This window comes from Anas acuta, chromosome 22 (assembly GCF_963932015.1).
Source record: "Anas acuta chromosome 22, bAnaAcu1.1, whole genome shotgun sequence".
In the NCBI taxonomy this organism is placed as follows: domain Eukaryota; kingdom Metazoa; phylum Chordata; class Aves; order Anseriformes; family Anatidae; genus Anas; species Anas acuta.
The window spans coordinates 4685705-4702514 of record NC_089000.1 but is presented as its reverse complement, the minus strand read 5'-3'; the positions used below and the strand labels follow the sequence as shown (position 1 = coordinate 4702514).

At 56.2% G+C, this 16810-nt stretch overlaps 1 protein-coding gene across 4 annotated transcripts; it reads right to left on the bottom strand.

Annotated features, from left to right (window-relative positions):
* Nucleotides 1-1413: 1413 nt before the first annotated feature.
* Nucleotides 1414-13417, bottom strand: TMEM240 (transmembrane protein 240). 4 transcript variants are annotated; one of them, XM_068658729.1, is made up of 4 exons: nt 12958-13417; nt 11485-11591; nt 5914-6122; nt 1414-4736 (listed from the first exon to the last, which is right to left on the bottom strand). In XM_068658729.1, exons 2-4 carry the CDS (start codon nt 11574-11576, stop codon nt 4588-4590), a joined length of 450 nt encoding a protein of 149 aa, XP_068514830.1. In that variant the 5' UTR covers nt 11577-11591; nt 12958-13417; the 3' UTR covers nt 1414-4587. The 4 variants fall into 4 exon arrangements, with proteins under 4 accessions (XP_068514830.1, XP_068514828.1, XP_068514829.1 ...); XM_068658727.1 differs by lacking the exon at nt 12958-13417 and adding an exon at nt 11844-12349; XM_068658728.1 differs by lacking the exon at nt 12958-13417 and adding an exon at nt 11844-12347 and having other exon boundaries at nt 11485-11626.
* Between the last annotated feature and the right edge of the window lie 3393 nt (nt 13418-16810).

The following is a 16810-nucleotide window of genomic DNA, read 5'->3' as shown; positions in this document are numbered from 1 at the left end:
TTTTTTTTTCACGTTCATTTGCTTCTTTATGCCCCCCTGGCACCACAGTGAGCGTTTCCACTGTGCCCGTCCCCTACTCCACGTCCCATCCCCTGTCACTGGCAGACACACCACCCACATAGGGTAAACACTTCTTGCCCAAATGTCTTCCTGCTTCTACCACATGCACTAATACTAGAAGTACTTCTGCCTTTTACCTCTAGAGATGCTCTGGGAGCTTCTATTGCCTGCTTCTACCTTCAAAGCCCTCCTGACACAGAAGAACCCCGCAGTTCCCTTGTGCTCAGCCCCCCCCAAATCATCAGTGCCCTGCTGGGTGTGAAACTGCTGCGGGGAAGCTGGCTGGAAGCGAAATTTGAGGTGAGATTGGGGTCTCCCCGGGGTCACTCAGCACCTGGAAGCCTCCAGCCTCTGTTCGGGGCACTGAAGGCCGAGCACTGTCCTCCCTTCTCCCTGGGAAATGGTGCTGGAGAGAGCCTGGCTTTGTCCCCTCCTCGCCCCCTTCCCGGTGTTTCCGTGTGTGAAAATCACCCCTCAGCCGTCTCTTCTCCAGAATGAAGACTCTCATCATCTTAGTGGCTCTTTTTAGTAGCCTTTTTTATTGGGCATTCTCTCCTCCCAGCTGAGTGCAGCTGGAAAATGAGGTAGAGCCCAGCAATGAGCGTGACTAAAACCACCCCATTGCCCCGTGAGGCCTGGGACATGATCCTGGGCTCTCTTCTGCCCTTCTGCAGCTCAGAGCTGCCAGACACCTGAGCCAGGATGGGCCAGGAGATGTGTCCTGCCCCATCCATGGCTGGTTTGAGGGCTAGCAGAGAGGGAAGAGGGCACAGCATTTAGCCGGCTGGTATCACAGGAGTCTCCTTCCTAAAGCGTTCCTCAGAGAGAAGGACCCCTCACCTTGTGCCACAGCTGCAGGCTCTGGGCCTGAAATCTGCAGCTGAAATCCCTGAAATCCCACCGGTGATGGCTCTGGGCTCTCCCCTTCCCTCTCTTGTGGCAACCTGAACCTCTGCTGCCTGCTCTCCACACCTCTCTTCGCAGCAGAGCCCGGCCTCATCGCGCCCCGTCTGCCTGCCAGTGGCTAGGCCCAGCCTCACGGCACCAAAACCGCAGGAGAACATCTCCAGCGCCAACCCCAGCTCTGGAGGATCGTCACGTACAGCCTCAAGAGCTGCCTCTGCTCTAAAAATATCCCCTCCTGAGGCGGCGCAGAATTCCCCCCGCCGCCCAGGGCTGCAGCAGCCTCCCTCAGAGCATCAGGCGGCCGAGTGCTGGGACGTGGCGCGCGTGTCCTGACCTTGTTGTGCCAGCTCCCCGATGCCGAAGTCGCTTTTCTCCCTAGCTGAACCCTTTTCAATCAGGGTTGTTGCTGGGTTTTGGGTTGTTCGTGGTGTTTCGGTCTGGTTTTAGTTTTGTTTTTTTTTTGAAGACTGGATCAGAGGCAAGAGAACGACAAACAAGTCAACACTAGCACACCTCAGACAATTAAACGAGGGGGAAACACCCCCACACCCAGACGAAAGCAATACGAACACATGCACGGGGAAAGGAGACGGAGCCACAGCAGACTTCACAGTAGCGGCCTCACGGGGGGCAGAGGAACGAGAGACCACGACGTCGACAGCGCCAGCGAGGCTCACACCTCGCGAGGACACAGGGGGGACACAGACGGGAGCGCTCATCTCGAGCACGGAGAGAGCAGGGGCTGCTCGGGGATTGTCCCAGCACCGGGCATGGGCTGGTGTCTGCCCCGTAGGGTCACGTCTGCAGGAGCTTCCTGGGTTCAAAGCTCCTCGTGCCAGCTGCTCGGGGTTGCCCTTGCCCAGAAGATACACCAGATCTCTTGGGTCAGGAGCAGGGCCTGGCCTTACCTCACAGGAAGGTGGTTTTGCCCCTTTTTTGGAAAAAATAAAATGGCCTCCCCCAGGGGTGACCCTGTTGGTTTTGTGTGTCCTGAACCCTGATCTATGAGCGGGCTGGTTTCGATGGATTTAAGAGCAGCGAATTGCTCCCAGTAAATTTAATTATATGGAGAGTATTTTTTTTTATTTTTTTTTTGACTGAATGTAAACAAAGAGAGGCTCACACAGTGATAGCTGCAGCCACAGCAGATTAGAAAAATCTGTTCTTAACCCACGGGAAACTGCACCATGCACAACTTCTTCCTTTTTTTTTTTTTTTTTTTGTCTCTCTCTTCCAGAGCCCCATCTTTTTTTCTCTGAAATTCTGGTGTGGATCAGACTTGACCCATGTGAGCTGTCACTTCACTCTCTCCAGCTGTAAGTTTCCTACTTAATGATATTTCAACCACGGTCTGTTGCTACAGCAGCGCAAAGCCAGACATTCAATGCAGTCTGAGTTTAGATCACTGCCTTAAGCCTCTCTTGTGGGATGCACCAAATAGGAAGATTATTTAAAGGTATTTTTTGTTTTGGTTTGGTTTTATTTCTTCCCCCGTAACTTGTTCCAAAGACTCAGCATTTTTCCTAATCACGATGGAACTCTCCCTCCTGCAAAACCTTGCCCCGTCTTCAGCTCAGAGCTGAAAACGTGTCCGTGACATGAACCTGTTGGATAATGCAGTGCCCAGATTTTGCTGTCAGCTGAACGTGTGCCAGCACACAAGGGCAAACGCAGCAGCTGCTTGGCCAGCTCTCTGGCACCAGCACCCCACGGAGGTGAGCATCTTCTGCCGCTGCAGGATGCGCCCCTAGGGTTAAACGCACAAAGCTCGTACCGTGAAGCCTTGTGCCTTTTGGAAAGGAGCTGCATAAGGAAAAAAGTCATTCCTAGGAGGCTAACAGGTGGCTGCAGACGTTGTGGAAGTCCTGAATGACAGACGGGCAAGCAGACAGACACGAGTACAGACTGGGCAAGTAGTTAGGCCCAGACAGAAACTGGGACACCGAGACAAGAGGCACCTGGAAACAGCAAAGGTGGGAATGGCAGAGAGCAGCTGTGGGTGGCTCTAGGCCAGCTTTGGGGCTTGTAAATAATAAAACCGATCCTGGGCATAGGAAAAAAAAAAAAAAAAAGAAAAAAAAAGGCAGAAGCTGGGGAAGGGAGGAGAAGGGAGGAGAGAGCCGGGGGTCACTGTGCCCTTTTCCCCCCCACAGACATTGCAACCAACAACAGGAGGCCACTGGCAGAGCCAAGGGATTCAGAGGACAAAGCAGCAGCTTCTGACAACGCTCATCATCCTTTCATTCTGGATGTTTTCCCCATTTCAACACAAGCCTGCTCAATGCAAATTGAGAAACAAAGGAGAAATGATTGTGACGCATGGCCACCACCTTAACTTCTTGGGTCCAGACCCTCCCTCCCTTCTCCCCTCCTGTCTCCCTCTGCCCCCACAAGCAGCAGGACCCACACCAACACTGCCTGGGTGCATTTTTGCCTCTCCCCCAGCAGATTCCGGCTGTTGTGGGACGCAGACACCACCGCATTGGTGTCCGAAGCCTTTCTTTCTCCAGCAGCCCTCCTTCAGGCAGCTCTTCGGGAGGTCTCTGGATGCAGAGAGTGGTTTCAAACGCTTGATAACTACACTGAAACCCGCACCTAAGCTGCAACCAGGGGAAGCAAAGGCATAAAACGTGTTGGAACATCCTCATACTTTGACTTAAGCTGTTACCGGGGCATTTTGACATGGTGGGTGAGTTTGGCTCCAGGCCCGCATCGCTGTGTTCCCTCCAGCCAAGCCCAGCTCGCTGCTACAGGCTTTATGCAGCTGAGAGGGGCTCGGGGTGCAGGCCAGGTCTAACGCCACTCAGCTCCAGATATTTCTGCCTCAGGAGCAGCTCCTGATCAGTGCCTCCTCTCTAACCCCAGAGAGGAACACCAGCAGGGTGCCACCAATACAGAAGTGGTGTGAAGCAGCCCAGTTGAATGGGCTGACCCCTCATGGTGCTGCTCCCCTGGTAGGAAGATTTCTTGGCTTGCTTAAGGCAGGTTTCAGCGCACAGCAATGCGAAGAACAGCTCCATTATACATTCCCAGGGCTTCATTCCCCCACAGCAACGCCCAGAGGCACAAACCAAGGCAAAGGGACCCTGCCTTCCCAGCTAGCTGGCAGGAGGCCCCGTCCACACCTGGTGCCATTCTAGCAAACGAAGGAACAGAGCAGAGCAAAACCAAACCAAAGGACCAAAGAAACGGGGGACTTCTAGCTTTCGGATGAGAAACTGCATCTTCTTTGTGTTGTCCCACCTCCATACCCTCGGTCAACATTCCCTGTAGGGTAGCTGGATGTGCAGGACAGCCGTGAATGCCAGGAAAAGGGGGTTGAAAGTATAATGCAAATCTCTTTTCTCGTTTTTGTTTGTTTGTTTTTTGTTTGTCTGCTTTTTACATATATACACAAGTCTGACAATAAAATGTGGAACACAGTGCAATGTCTTGGCTGCGTAGCATCCAGGACTGGCTTAGTTGTGCATCGTGGCGTGCCGCAGGGACACACAGGATGGATAAGTAAAATTATGTCCTCGTCTGGCTTCCATAGAGGAGCAAACTGGGAGCTGTTCCCCTGGAAGAAGAGCAAAGTCCTCTTTAAAACCTCACTGCAGTCTCTGGAGGAGAAGGCATTCCTCAGAGGTGCCGCGGGCTGGGGTGCCCGTTATGGTACAGCTTCTGTTTGATGTGCACCATGTTCCCGGTCGCCTCCTCGTACTGCCTGTGGTGACGTTTTCTGAACTCCTTTAAGTTACAAAATTTTGGAATCCAAGACCAGGAATTGTCTGGAAGGCAGAAAGGAGAAGGAAGATGAGATATTACAGGAACGCCGAGACCCACGTTCTCCTGCCTCACCTCGCACAGGACCACAGCACGGCTGAGGTTGGCAGTGACCTCTGGGTCCATCCTGCCCAACCCTCTGCTCAAGCAGGTCCAGCTGGAGCAGGCTGCTCAGCACCACATCCAGGTGGCTTTTGAGGCTCTCCAAGGATGGAGACTCAGCTCCCAGACCTGGTACTGGGCTGGCAGCGGGGCACACCAGGGCTGTGCCTTCAGCTGGGGAAATGCTGGCGGCACGAACAGCCCCGCTTCAGGAGCTGCTCAAGCAGGCTGCCAGGGATTAGGGAAGACTAATGAGAAATTAATATCGTTTTGATCAGAGTTTTTAGAAAGAGTCAGTCCGCTTCCCTAATTAGAATTTCTTATAGCTTTACAGATAAATCTCGCTGCTCACTCTACTCCTCGGCGTAGTAGTTTAACAGACACCTGCACTCAGAGCTAGTGTGATTTACAGGGACACCGATTATGGAACAGGATGCCAAGCCACTATTGGCTATAATATTCACTATTTTCTATTAATATTCAGTATTTTTAATAGCATTTCTGCCTTTTTCCCCCTCCAGCAGCAAAAGCCCACAGGACGTGAGGCTGAGGGAGTGAGGCTCACTCGTTCTGGTCATCCTCAGGGTGCTGGGTCAGGATGCTGAGCTAACTCATCTGAGGCTGAAAAAGCCTGGCACATCTGGAACAGTGATGGGGATGGGGAAACCTCTGCTGATGCAGTCCTGATGCAACACAAACATCTGCCTTGCCATCACTTTGTGTCAGGTTCCTACAAACAACACAAGGCTCTGTTGTGTATGCATACACCTGGCTGCAAACTGTGTGCACAGGAAAATCCAGATTTTGTGCAAGTTGGACATACTCTGCCCACACATGCGGACATACAACCACAGGCTGCCAGCCTGCAGCTCCCCATCACACCGCCCTTTGCTTCAGACTTTCCAGTGCAGAGCCCTCCAAGCTCCTCAGATGCCCACTCCCACCTAAACATTAAAGCCCACAGCAGAGGGCTGGGCTGGGATGTGGCCATGCCAAACCCACGAGGATCAGCCAGAACCAGACACCGTGAGGCTGGTGCCCAACATCTCAGCCTGACAGGGCTTGGGGGGCTGCACTTACCATACCGCCGGCTGGTTCTCCAGGCTCGCACCGCGTAGTGGAGAACCCCATCCATCCAGACCAGAAACCAGCTTATACAAAAGCCCAGCAAAAGTCCCAGCATCAGATCAATCTCTTGCTTGGTTACATTGTCAGTCACAAAGTAATTCTCCGAGGAGTCCACCACTGACTGATCCCCATCATAAGGAATAACGTAATGGACGTGATGCCTGTTGCAGGGAACAGAAACAGGGAAAAGCATCAGAGGAGAAGAGCAGAGCACATTTTCCATCCAAAACCTGCTTTTTTTGGCCAAGGGCTGGCTGAACAACGCTCCTTTGCTGTCCCACCAACATCCCTGGCACCAGCGGTGCTGTCTGCCACTCTGTGCTCACGTTAGCAGAAGAACTGGCAGAAAACGAAGCAGCAAAGCCCAGAACCCAGAGCCTGGAGCTCATGTTGCATTCCTGACACGGGCTGCCTGTGCCCAAGCTCATCATCTGTAACCCCACAGCCCGTGCTGAGGACAGCCCGAGGCTGCAGAGGCTGCTCCCCACAGGCACAGAGGGCAGCGTGGCGGCCGTGCATAGGCAGAGGTCAGCAAGGCCTCGCTCCTGCCAGCACGTGGGGTCCACGCATGGCCTCAGAGGGGTCCCAGCAAGCCCAGAGAACAAGCACATCTCCCACCTACCAGAGCAGAGAACACTTACAGCCATGGATGAGGCACCAGAAAGCCAGCCTTAAATTCATCCCGACAGAGAGACCTGTGAGGTCCAAGATGGCCTCACGGGCCCTCGCTGCGTGACTGGGGGACGCAGGTCTCCCTCAGTTATTCAGGTCCTTCAGCACATCTCGTGTTCCTGCAGCCGTCCTGGTGCTGCACAGGGTGTGCCACCAGCACTGCTGCAGGGACGGGTGCTCAGCAGCTCAGCCCCCACCCTGGCACTGCCCCCTGCCACCCCCAGCGCAGCACCCGCAGGCACCGCACGCGGGAGAGGAGGCGATCCCCGGAGGCCTCTGAATATGCATGAGGTGCAGGTTGCTGGATAATCACGCCTGAGAAACGTCCAAATATTTACACAAACAAACCTCTGCTCGGAGGAACCTACCGAAAACAGCCCTCGGCTCTGCAGCAGCTGCGCCAGAGGCACAAGCTCCCTGCGGAGCAGGGCCTGTGGGGCTGGGGCCATTCCTGGTGCCAGGAGGCAGGGGGAAAGCCACGAGTCCATGAGGCTCAGCTAGATGTTCCCTCACCAGGCAGGGAGCAGAGGCTGTGTGAGGGACAGCTCCCAAAAGGGAGCTCGTTCGTGGACAGAAGGGCTTCCATTGACTTCAAGGACACGGCCCAGCAGCTGTGCAGGAGGGGCTGACGAGCCTCCCGCACCACCAGAGACACCTGGCAGGTCCTCAGCTTGCTGCCTTTCACACAGAAACAGCCTGGGGACCAGATCCATGAACACCTTCACAAGTGACTTCAGAGGGGTGGAGAAGAGGGACAGCCCCACAGAAGTTCTCTGTTGCAGCTCAGTCCCTGGGGACGTTGCAGGAGTGATCCGGAGGCACCAGCGCATCGGCACAGCCAGTTATTAATAGAGCACGGAGGTCCAGGGTCCCCTCTGCACACCGAGGGAAATGGAAACTGGAACATGGCCTGGATGGAAAGGAGCTGTGTGGGATCGCCCTCTGAAGCAGGAGGGGCTGGTGGTCACCAGCATCAGCTCTCCTGAAGCAAAGGGACTGGGTTTGCTGCTCCATCCCCAGGTAGGCAGCACCCAGGGAGAAGCTGGAGCTGCTGGACCCAGGGAGCAGTGGCTGTGGCTGTGCACTTCTGCTCCGGCTGCAGCCTCCCTGCCCCTTCCCGGCCCTTGGGATGGGGGAGAGCTCCTCCAGCCCCAGGCAAGCCATGCACGAAGCCCTGAGTGCGGCCGTGCTGGAGCAGAGCCGTGGCCAGCCTGCCTGGGACGTCTCCCTACGGAGCTGCCCAAAGCGCTAATGTCCCTTCCAGTGACCTTGCGAGCGTGCTGCCTGCTGCAGCCCAGCCACAGCACCGGAGCCCTTCAAAAAGCACTGCTGCTCGGGATTTGGGGGGGAACGAGGCTCAGCCTGCCTCTCTGGCCATCCCCGAGGCACAGCCACCAAGGCACGCTGTGACAGGGGCTACAGGAGGCACGGAGCCTCCGTTCTGCTTCCCTGCCCGACCTTGCAGCCTCTCCCCAAACATGCCAAGCAGCCCAGCTCCTCGCAGAGCACGGCCGGCAAAGCCAGGCTGCAGCAGCGTGGATGGCACCACCGCAATGGTGAAAGCATCTTCCTGGGACCCTTCACGCTGCAGCAGCTCCCGGGAGCCCAGGGGAGGCCTGGAGGTCTCCAGCGCAAGGCAAGGAGCATCCCCAGCCTCCCAGCATGGCCACTGAGGATCTGGGGACACAGAGGTTTAAGGGCTTGTTCCGAGTGGCTGGGAAAGGAAGAAACCGAGCAAAAACGTCGCGTTTTGGTGCTCAGGTTTTGCTTGGGAGACTCTGCCCGGGAAGGACAGACTCGCCCAAGGTCACCCAGAAGGTCGGTGGCAAGGAGAAGGCTGCAAGGCCGAGCTCCCGAGCTCCCTGCCCTGTCCCAGGCAGGGAACTCCCAAGCCCCCAGGCTGCTGCGACGGGTCCGAGCTCCACGCAGGTGTCATCATCTGCTCTCCCCAACTCACCCGGCCGCCACGGACGCCCTTTGGTGATTTTCCTTTGCATGACATCACCCAGCTCCTGATCCGCTGCCAGCCTCCTGCTTCCAGAGAGGACCCTTTCTTTCCTGGCTGGGACAGAGACGTTGGGAGCGGGGCAGCGCCACGCTTCTGCCGCCCTGGAGCCGGTGCAGCCCGAGGAGGAGGGACCCCCAGCACGGGGATGTGGCCACCCTGAGGATCTGCGGGGACAGAGGGGACTTCCCTGCAGCTCTCAGATGCGGCTCTCACCCTTTCTTCCTCCAGCGGGTGCTCAGCACTGGCTCAGCATCAGCACCAGGTGCCCTGACACTGCTGTTCTCACTCCGTGCACCATCCCCACGCCAGCTCCCCTTAGCAAGCAGCCGGCAGGGCCCTGCCCTTTGCTTCGGTGCCCTTTGGACATCACCACCCCACAGCCCACAGCCCGGCAGCTGCACCAACCTCGGCCACTCGTCCCTGGCAGCAGGCAGGAGAGCAGGCCCCGTGCTCGTGTTCCTCCTGGCAGTGTCCAAACCCCATAGCCATGGCCAGACACCGAATGCTTGGGGCCTCACGGCCTTCCCGAGCTCCCTCCGACCTCCTGCAGCCAGCGAGAGGCCACAGCCCCCCTCTAACCCTACAAATCACCCACCAGGACCCAGCACGGCCAGGTCACCCTCGCCACAACACGGTTCCACCTTGCTGCTGCCAGAAGGTGCTGAGAAACAGCTTTCAGCCCGAAGTTGGCCCTGCTGAGCTGAGCCCATGGCAACGTGTGGCACAGGCCAGCCCTGCCACGATCAGCCCCTCAGACGGGCTGGGTTTTCTCCCCCAAAAACCTCTACCCCAGCAACTCTCCCCAGTGCCAGCACAGCCAAGGCTCAGCCTCCAGTTTCAGGAGAGGAGTGCCCCATGGGGCAGGGCTGGCAGAGGGATTTGGGGGATTTTGGTGGGATTTTTGACTCCTTTCACTTAGAACCATCACAGCCAGGCAGAGCTCAGGGGAAGGCAGATCCCTGCCCACCAGCAGGGACTCCAGCCCTCACACAGCCCGGAGGGCCCTCTGAGCAGGCCCCAGTGTGCCAGGTGATACCGCTGAGCCCACAGCCACCAAAACGCTGCTCCCTGCCCGCTGTGCTGAGCTTTGGGCAGCCCAGGGAACCGACAGGAGTCCCAGGGCTGAAACCTGGGCTTTTCCCTTGGGGTCTAACAGGGGTGAGGTGGGACAGGGAGCCCGCAGCACGCTGAGCAGCGCCAGTTCCCTCCTCCAAGGCCTCCCTTTGCTTATCAGCATGGTAAAAACCCTTTGCCAGGCCCTGGCGCTGCTGTGCTCTGGGATGTGTCCCTGCCTGGCCCAGAGCTGCCGATGGTTGGGGGGCCGTGCTGGGAGCACGGGGACAAAGAGGCCGAGGCGCGTTGGGCGTCAGCCGCCTGCAAACCAGAGGAGACACCGAGCTCAAGAGCATGGTGACGGCTGCACCATCGCCTGCCCAACTTTCTAAGAAATGACCTGAGTATGCCCGGGGACGGTGCCACGGCTAATTTATCTGCCTCAGCAGCAGCTCTGCAGCCACACAGGTGGAGGAGAGTGGTGGCCCTGCCACCTCCTTGGCCATGGGCACAGGGGACACTCGGCCACAACACCCATGAGACCTGGCACGGTCCAGCTGCTCCTGGCGATATTGAAGCATGTTACCCACAGCCAATTTGCACCACCACTGAACACAGCTGTGGCAAGCCAAAAGAAAAACGGGCTGAAGAGGCAGAGGAAAAAACTCTTAAACAAGTGGAAAACATCCAGAAGGCTCCAAAAAACGACCCAAGGAAAAGGCAATCCCTACCAAAAAGAAGAGGACTTTGTCTACAGCCTTCCCCGCTGGCTTTAGCACTGAGGTGCCCAAGGAGCCAGGATTTGGGGGCTCTGGTCCTGCCACACGTGGCCCTGGAGGTGCTGCTCACCCCTTCCTTGCTCTTCTGCCACAGGAATCTGCAGAGGAACCACGGGCAATGGCCACCTTTGGCGAGTGACCTGCAGCCCTCTGTTAAGCTTTACACATCCCATGGGCTGGCCCAGAGGCAGGCCCCGCAGACGGGTGGTTTTGCAGCCAGCAGCAGGCCGTCAGGCCCAGGGATGAGGCCTCCAGGTGTGCAGGACGGGGATTATGGAGAAGACCCCAATTTGCCACCCCAAAACCCAGCGCTCAGGCTCTGACACGGAGCAGCCAAAGCCCACTGAGCACCTCAGCATCGCCCACGGCACAGAGCAGTGCCGCTTTAGGGGACTCCAGCATTGCCCCACAGCCACAGCAGGCATCCATCCAGCCCCAAAATTGGGCACAGCCAAGAAGCCACCCCCAATACTCCCAGGATCAACCCGGCCACCAAACCGCGCTGCGTCCAGCACCACCACGGCTCTCGGGGGAGAAGCCATGGAGGAGTCAAAGCCGAAGGCAGATCACGGAGCCTCAAAGTGACACCTAGGCAGCAGCAGCACTCCCTCCCGGACACGGAGCCTGGGGGCTCTCCACACCCTGATCCTCCCAGGCTCCACAAACCCCCCCGAGAAGCAACGCGGCCCAGTGGCACCCAAGGCAATCCGCCAGGCGTTAAATCAAAGTTACTCACTTTCCAAGGGCTGGCAGACGCCTGTACACACGCAGGCACACAAAGGAAAACGGGCTTCCAGGCCCGCAGGAAACTCTTCTATCCAGAAAAAAAAACAAACAACCCCCCCCCCTCCCCGTGAGCATGCAGGAGCTGCCGGGGAAGGTGAGACACGGCCGGAATGCAAACACGGGAACCCAGCCCTGCCGCTGGCCACCACCTCCCCGCTCCTGCCTGGGGTTGTCGGGGTGGGAAGGGGATTTGGCCAGGTGGGAGAGCGGCCGCGGGCCACTTACCTGCCACAGTTGCAGTGACAAACTCGGTCTTCCCCTCTGAGATGCGGTAGGATGTAATTGTGAAATCTGTCCAGCAACGCATTCATGTCCATCAAGCAAGCTATTGCCTGTAAGAGCCCATAACCAAGGCATCTGGTCAACTCTGGATGATGGAATAAAACATTGACTCCAGTTTGATTGCCAGAGACTGAAGCGGGCATAAAGAAAAGAGCCGGGGTGTGTAACGGGGCACGCACACGGGCACACACGCGCGGAGGTGCACAGGCTGAGGGACAGGCTGGGGGGGGGGGTTGGTTGGTTGGTGGGGGGGTGGGGGGGGGCGCGGAATGGAGGGGAGGGAAAGAAGCGAAATCTCTTACCATAACGATAGAGGCGCCCAGGATCATGAAAATCATGGTGTTTGCATTCATGGACATCAAGGGGGAATTGCCGGCGGTCGGGTCCGTCCGCCCCCAGCCCGAGGAGGGCGAGCGGCGGCCGCGCTATTCCGCAGCGCGCAGCCCCGGGCGCATCGCGCTCGCTGCGCTGCGGCGGGGGGCGGCGGGGCTGCGGGGAGCCCCCCGCACACCCCCCACTCCCCCGGGGCTCCCTCGCCCTGCCCGATCGCTTTTCCTTTTTTTTTTTTTATTTTATATATATATATATTTATTATTTTATCGTATTTTTTTCTCCTAGGACGAACGGGACGGGCAAAAATCAAGGATAATAAGGAGGCTGAGGGTAAGAAGAAGCCCAAATCCGCTTCCCCCGCGCAGCCGAGGGAGGTGCGCCACGGCTCCGGGAGCGGGCACAAGCACAGCCCTTCATGCAGCAACTGGAGAGCCAGCCAGCCGGAGCCGGGGGGAGGCTGAAGGGGGGGGCTGAAGGGGGGGAGGAGGAGGAGGAGGCAAGCTGCAAAAATCACCCAGTCCGGGGGAGCCTCATTGCATCCCTCTTTCCCCGACCCTCCCCAAAAGCAACCCCTCCCGATCGGCGCAAAAAAAAAAAAATTAAAAAAAAATATTAAATAAATAAATAACGATAATAATAAATGGGGGGAAGGAAAAAAAAATAAAAAATAAAGGGGAAAAAAAAAAAAAGGCAACACAGCAGCGCTAAGCAACGCGTCTTCCCCTTTCCCTTCTCTCCCCAAGCCCCCGGCTGGAAGCCCCCAGGGAGGGGATGCTGCGGGGGGGGGGACGCGCCCAGCCCCGGCCTTTACCTCGGCGGGGAGGCTTCTGCTCCCCGAACCGCTCATCGGCGGCGAGCGGCGGCTGCTGCGGCCCTACCCTCGCCGGGTGTCCCCCCTCCGGTTCCCCCCGGAGGAGCAGCCCCGCTCCGAGCCCCCCTGGGTCTTCCTCGGGGGCTCCCGGGGCTGGGGGCTCCGCGGGGAACCCCCCGTGCTCGTCCCCAAGGGGTTGCGGGGGCGAAAGCCCCGCTCGCTGCCCTGGCAGGAGGAGAAGGAGCGTGAGGGACTCGTCCCCTCCATCAAACCTGGCATCCGAGGTGCGGGCAGGAGGTCGCGCTCCGCGGTCTCCCATGGCGTTATCTCGCTTTGGGCAGCGCGAGGCAGGCCGCGGGTAGGTTCTTCCAGGCAAAAAACGGGGTGGCCAAAGCAATAACTTTGGGGTTGCTTGGTTGGTTTTGTAGGGGGACTGTGCGGGCTGGACGAACGGAAGAGCTGACGGCCACCGCTAACACCGCTCGGCGGCTGTCACGTCGTGGCGCGCGCTGCCCTCACCTCCTCGGCCTTCCCCAAGGTTGGCTTCACCTTGCTGGGGCCCCAGTACCGCTCCTGTGGGCTTCCCAGGGCCCAAAACCTAGAGTTTGCTCCTGCCGGGCTGCGCATTCTTGCCCATTTGTTTCCCTTTCTGCTCCTCAGGCCACAATCAGCCTCCTTATGTAATGACTTGTGTTATATAAACTCCATTCTTCAAGGAACAGTCATTAACCTACTACCGGGTATTGAAAATACCAAAATACTGTCACACAATTAAAATCACTAAATGGTGTCCTCAAATTAGAGCACAGATTGCATTGCAGGTTTTTTTTTACTTTTTTTTTTTTTTTTTTTTAAACGAACCCACCCGCAGGAGGCGTTTGAGGAGCCGGGCTCCTCGTGTGAAGGAGCAGCGAGGATGGGGGCACCTCGGCCACCGGCACACGCAGCCCCTCGGGGTCCCCTGCAGTCCCCTGCCCCGAGCTGCCTTCACCAGGCGCTGGCTTTGGCCACCAGCACACGCTGGAGGGAAGTGTGTGAAGATGCTCCTTTTTTTTTCACGAGGGCTGAGATGCTTGGACAGCCACCAGAATGGTTTACAAGAAGTTCAACTTCTTCCTGATGGCTTTAATGTAGCCAGAAGTAAGCTGCTCATTTTCGAAAACCCAGCCTCTTTACCCCTCAGTGCTTGGGGACGTACAGCAGACACTTACTACACCTTTCTACTCATTAAACGTCCTTAGAGCCCCAGCAGTGCTGGCTGGGGATGGAGAAGAGCAGAGACCTGACCGGGAATCTCCTCCCCCAGCCCAGGCGAGCTGCCACCAGCCGTGCTGGGGGATCCCCAACTTTCCTTCTGGGAGCAGCACAGACCTCAGGCTGCTGCCGTGGAGCTCACACGGGTCAGAACACGCACGACCAGAGCCAGCATTTCTCTTTTTTCCTTTTTAATTTCTTCTCCTGTGTAAGAACACGCTCACTGTCCTCCTCTCCCTGCACTCCAGGTTGTTCTGTTCCTCTGCTCTCGCCGGTGCCCCCGTGCTGCTACAAGCACCCGTGCTTGTTTCCTTGGTACCCTCTCCTAAGCTCCTACGTGCCCGAGAACAAAACGTTGAAGCTGGATAACCTGCCCAGCAACTGGGGCAACCTTGCCAGGCTCATCGATGTCTGCGCAGGCAAAAGCGAGGGAAGAGTGCGCTCCTCCACCCAACGCAGTCTGAAGGCTCTTCCATCATTTTTTACTTACATGAACCTGCTTGAAAAACATGGTGATGGCTCTGATGGAAAGAATGCCCACGAATATTATGAAGTTCTTGGAAAAAGACAGACACAAACCCAAAAGTAACTGGTGAGAAGGTAAAACAGACTGGAAATGAGGTGACCGAGGTCCCACTGCTCCTTGCCCTGCAGGTGGGACCTGCAAAGGGCTGAGAGGGGAGAGGTGGAAGCTCAGGGAGCTCTTGGTGAGGACCTGGCCATGGAGAAAGGAGCAGCAGCTTCATGGCAGCAGGAGAGCAAAGCCTTGCAACCACGCTTCAGTAGGAACAGCTCTTCAATCAATATGGCCTGTCGCAGCAAGTCAAGGAAGCGCGAGAGGTGCTGACAAAGCACAATCGCTGCTTTTAGGAAGGGGGGGAGGAACTGGGAGGAATTATTTGCATTTTAGAGCCACCCCTGCAAATGGACTATCATTCGGCACGGATGCTCGTCGTGAGGAGCAACACCGCACCTGCAAGGCATGGAGAACACCACCAGCAGCACCAGCAGCACGCGCGGTGGAGCCACCAGCTGAGCCTCCCCTGCGGTGCCGCAGCAAGGAATCCAGGAGCAGCAGCGCTGAGAGGAGGCGTCGTGGCTAATGAAATCCCACGGCTTTAAAACTCGTTGTTCTGGGCTCACCCCGTCACCTGCAGCCGTTTGTCAGGCTTGTGGAACGGCGCCCTGCTCCTGAAAGGAAAAGACGTTGTTTTCCCCATTTCTCTTAAACAAAAAATGGTCTTAAAATTTCTTTTTAGCGCAGAAAATAACTTTGACCTCCTGTTTATCCAAGTTTTATTTACACCCACACATATATATGTATATATAAATACACAGCTCTCAAGATTAGGACCCCATCAAATTCTTAGATAGACTGAGCTCCATTGTGGAGTTCAATGCAAAGGAAGCACGTGGAGACAAAATAATTATCTAAATGCATGATTTCCCCTTAACCTACAAGTTAAATGAGTAGTTACAGGTTAGAACAAGAACAGCTTCATCCAAGGAACAAGCTTTTCATGCCAAAATCAGGAATGCTTTGACATGGCCTTCAGATCACTCAGGACACTTGCCCACGGCTCTGGCTCTTGGTCACGCATCCTTCGTAAATAAACGAAGTCGAGGTGCAGGAAAGCAGCCCATGGGCTGAGACAAACAGCCAGCTTCCAAGGGAGATTTTTGCCTCTGAACAGGGTATTTGGGATGGAAAGCACAATTCCGTCACATCTCGCACGCTGCATCGTGTTTTCAGATGAAGGTTTCTCATTTCAGTTTGAAGCTGCAGCCGATGAGGTTCCACCGAACCGCCCTCAGCACCACAGCAACCCGAAATCTCTGCCAGACAGCATGTGCAAAGCATAATCGTTGCCTAACAAAAAGGACACCTCTGTAAATCTGCATATGCACACAGCACAGTGTAAAAATCATCCTGTTGGGTGTTTTATTGCCTTGTTGTGAAATAACAGAGCCCTGCTTAGGATGGATGCAGTCGCAGATCAAAACCATTTCCAGACGTGCTCTCGGTTTCACCTTGCCACGGGGTAAAGGCTTCAGTCCTGATGCTGCGCAGGGAAGGACTCTCCTCAAAACACTCGGTACTGTCCTTGCTTGAGATACCTTTTTAAAGGGATCAAGTGAAGCTGCTCAATCCTTACCGAATCCTCCTCTTCCTGGGGCTGTGAGAATCCCCATGGTAACGAGCTCTGGTAGCAGACAAATGAACAGAAGCAGAGGACGCTGAATGAAATCCTTCAGATTGAGTCTCCAGCACCAAAATGGGCCAGGCCAGGCCAATCACAACCCCTGCACCGCACACCTCACCGCAGCTGCTGCTCCAGCTCCCCAGCCCCTGATCGCTCTGATCTCTTCATTCACTCTCCGCAGGAGTTCTGCTCTAGGTATTTTTAACCCAAGAAGAAGAGCGCGGGTATTTTGGGGACATGAAGCATTCCTGGACCCCGCAGGTGATGCGATGACCCATTTGGACACTGGCCAGGACCCAAATTGAGCTGGCAGAGGTCTCAGTTTCCCCACAAGGGAGCTGAAACCTCCTCCAACCCCACTCCACCTGAGCAGCAAAGTGTAGGGTGCCTCTGGGGGCCTGGATCAACAGGCAACTGATTTGCAACTGCGAAGGCTTTCAGATAGGGAGTTGAAGCCTTCAGGTGTGGCACAGATGCCTTTTAATACATTTGAGTGTGTTCACTGAAAGAAGTTAGGTGGGATTGCTGTAGGTCTAACCACACACGCCCCTAAAGCTGCCAGCTAGCTGGTAACATCACCCTAAATTCAGAAAAAGCACCGAGCATTACCTTTGGGCATAGGGAAATCAGCACGTTTAAGAAAAATTCTCATGAGATGCCAGAGGTC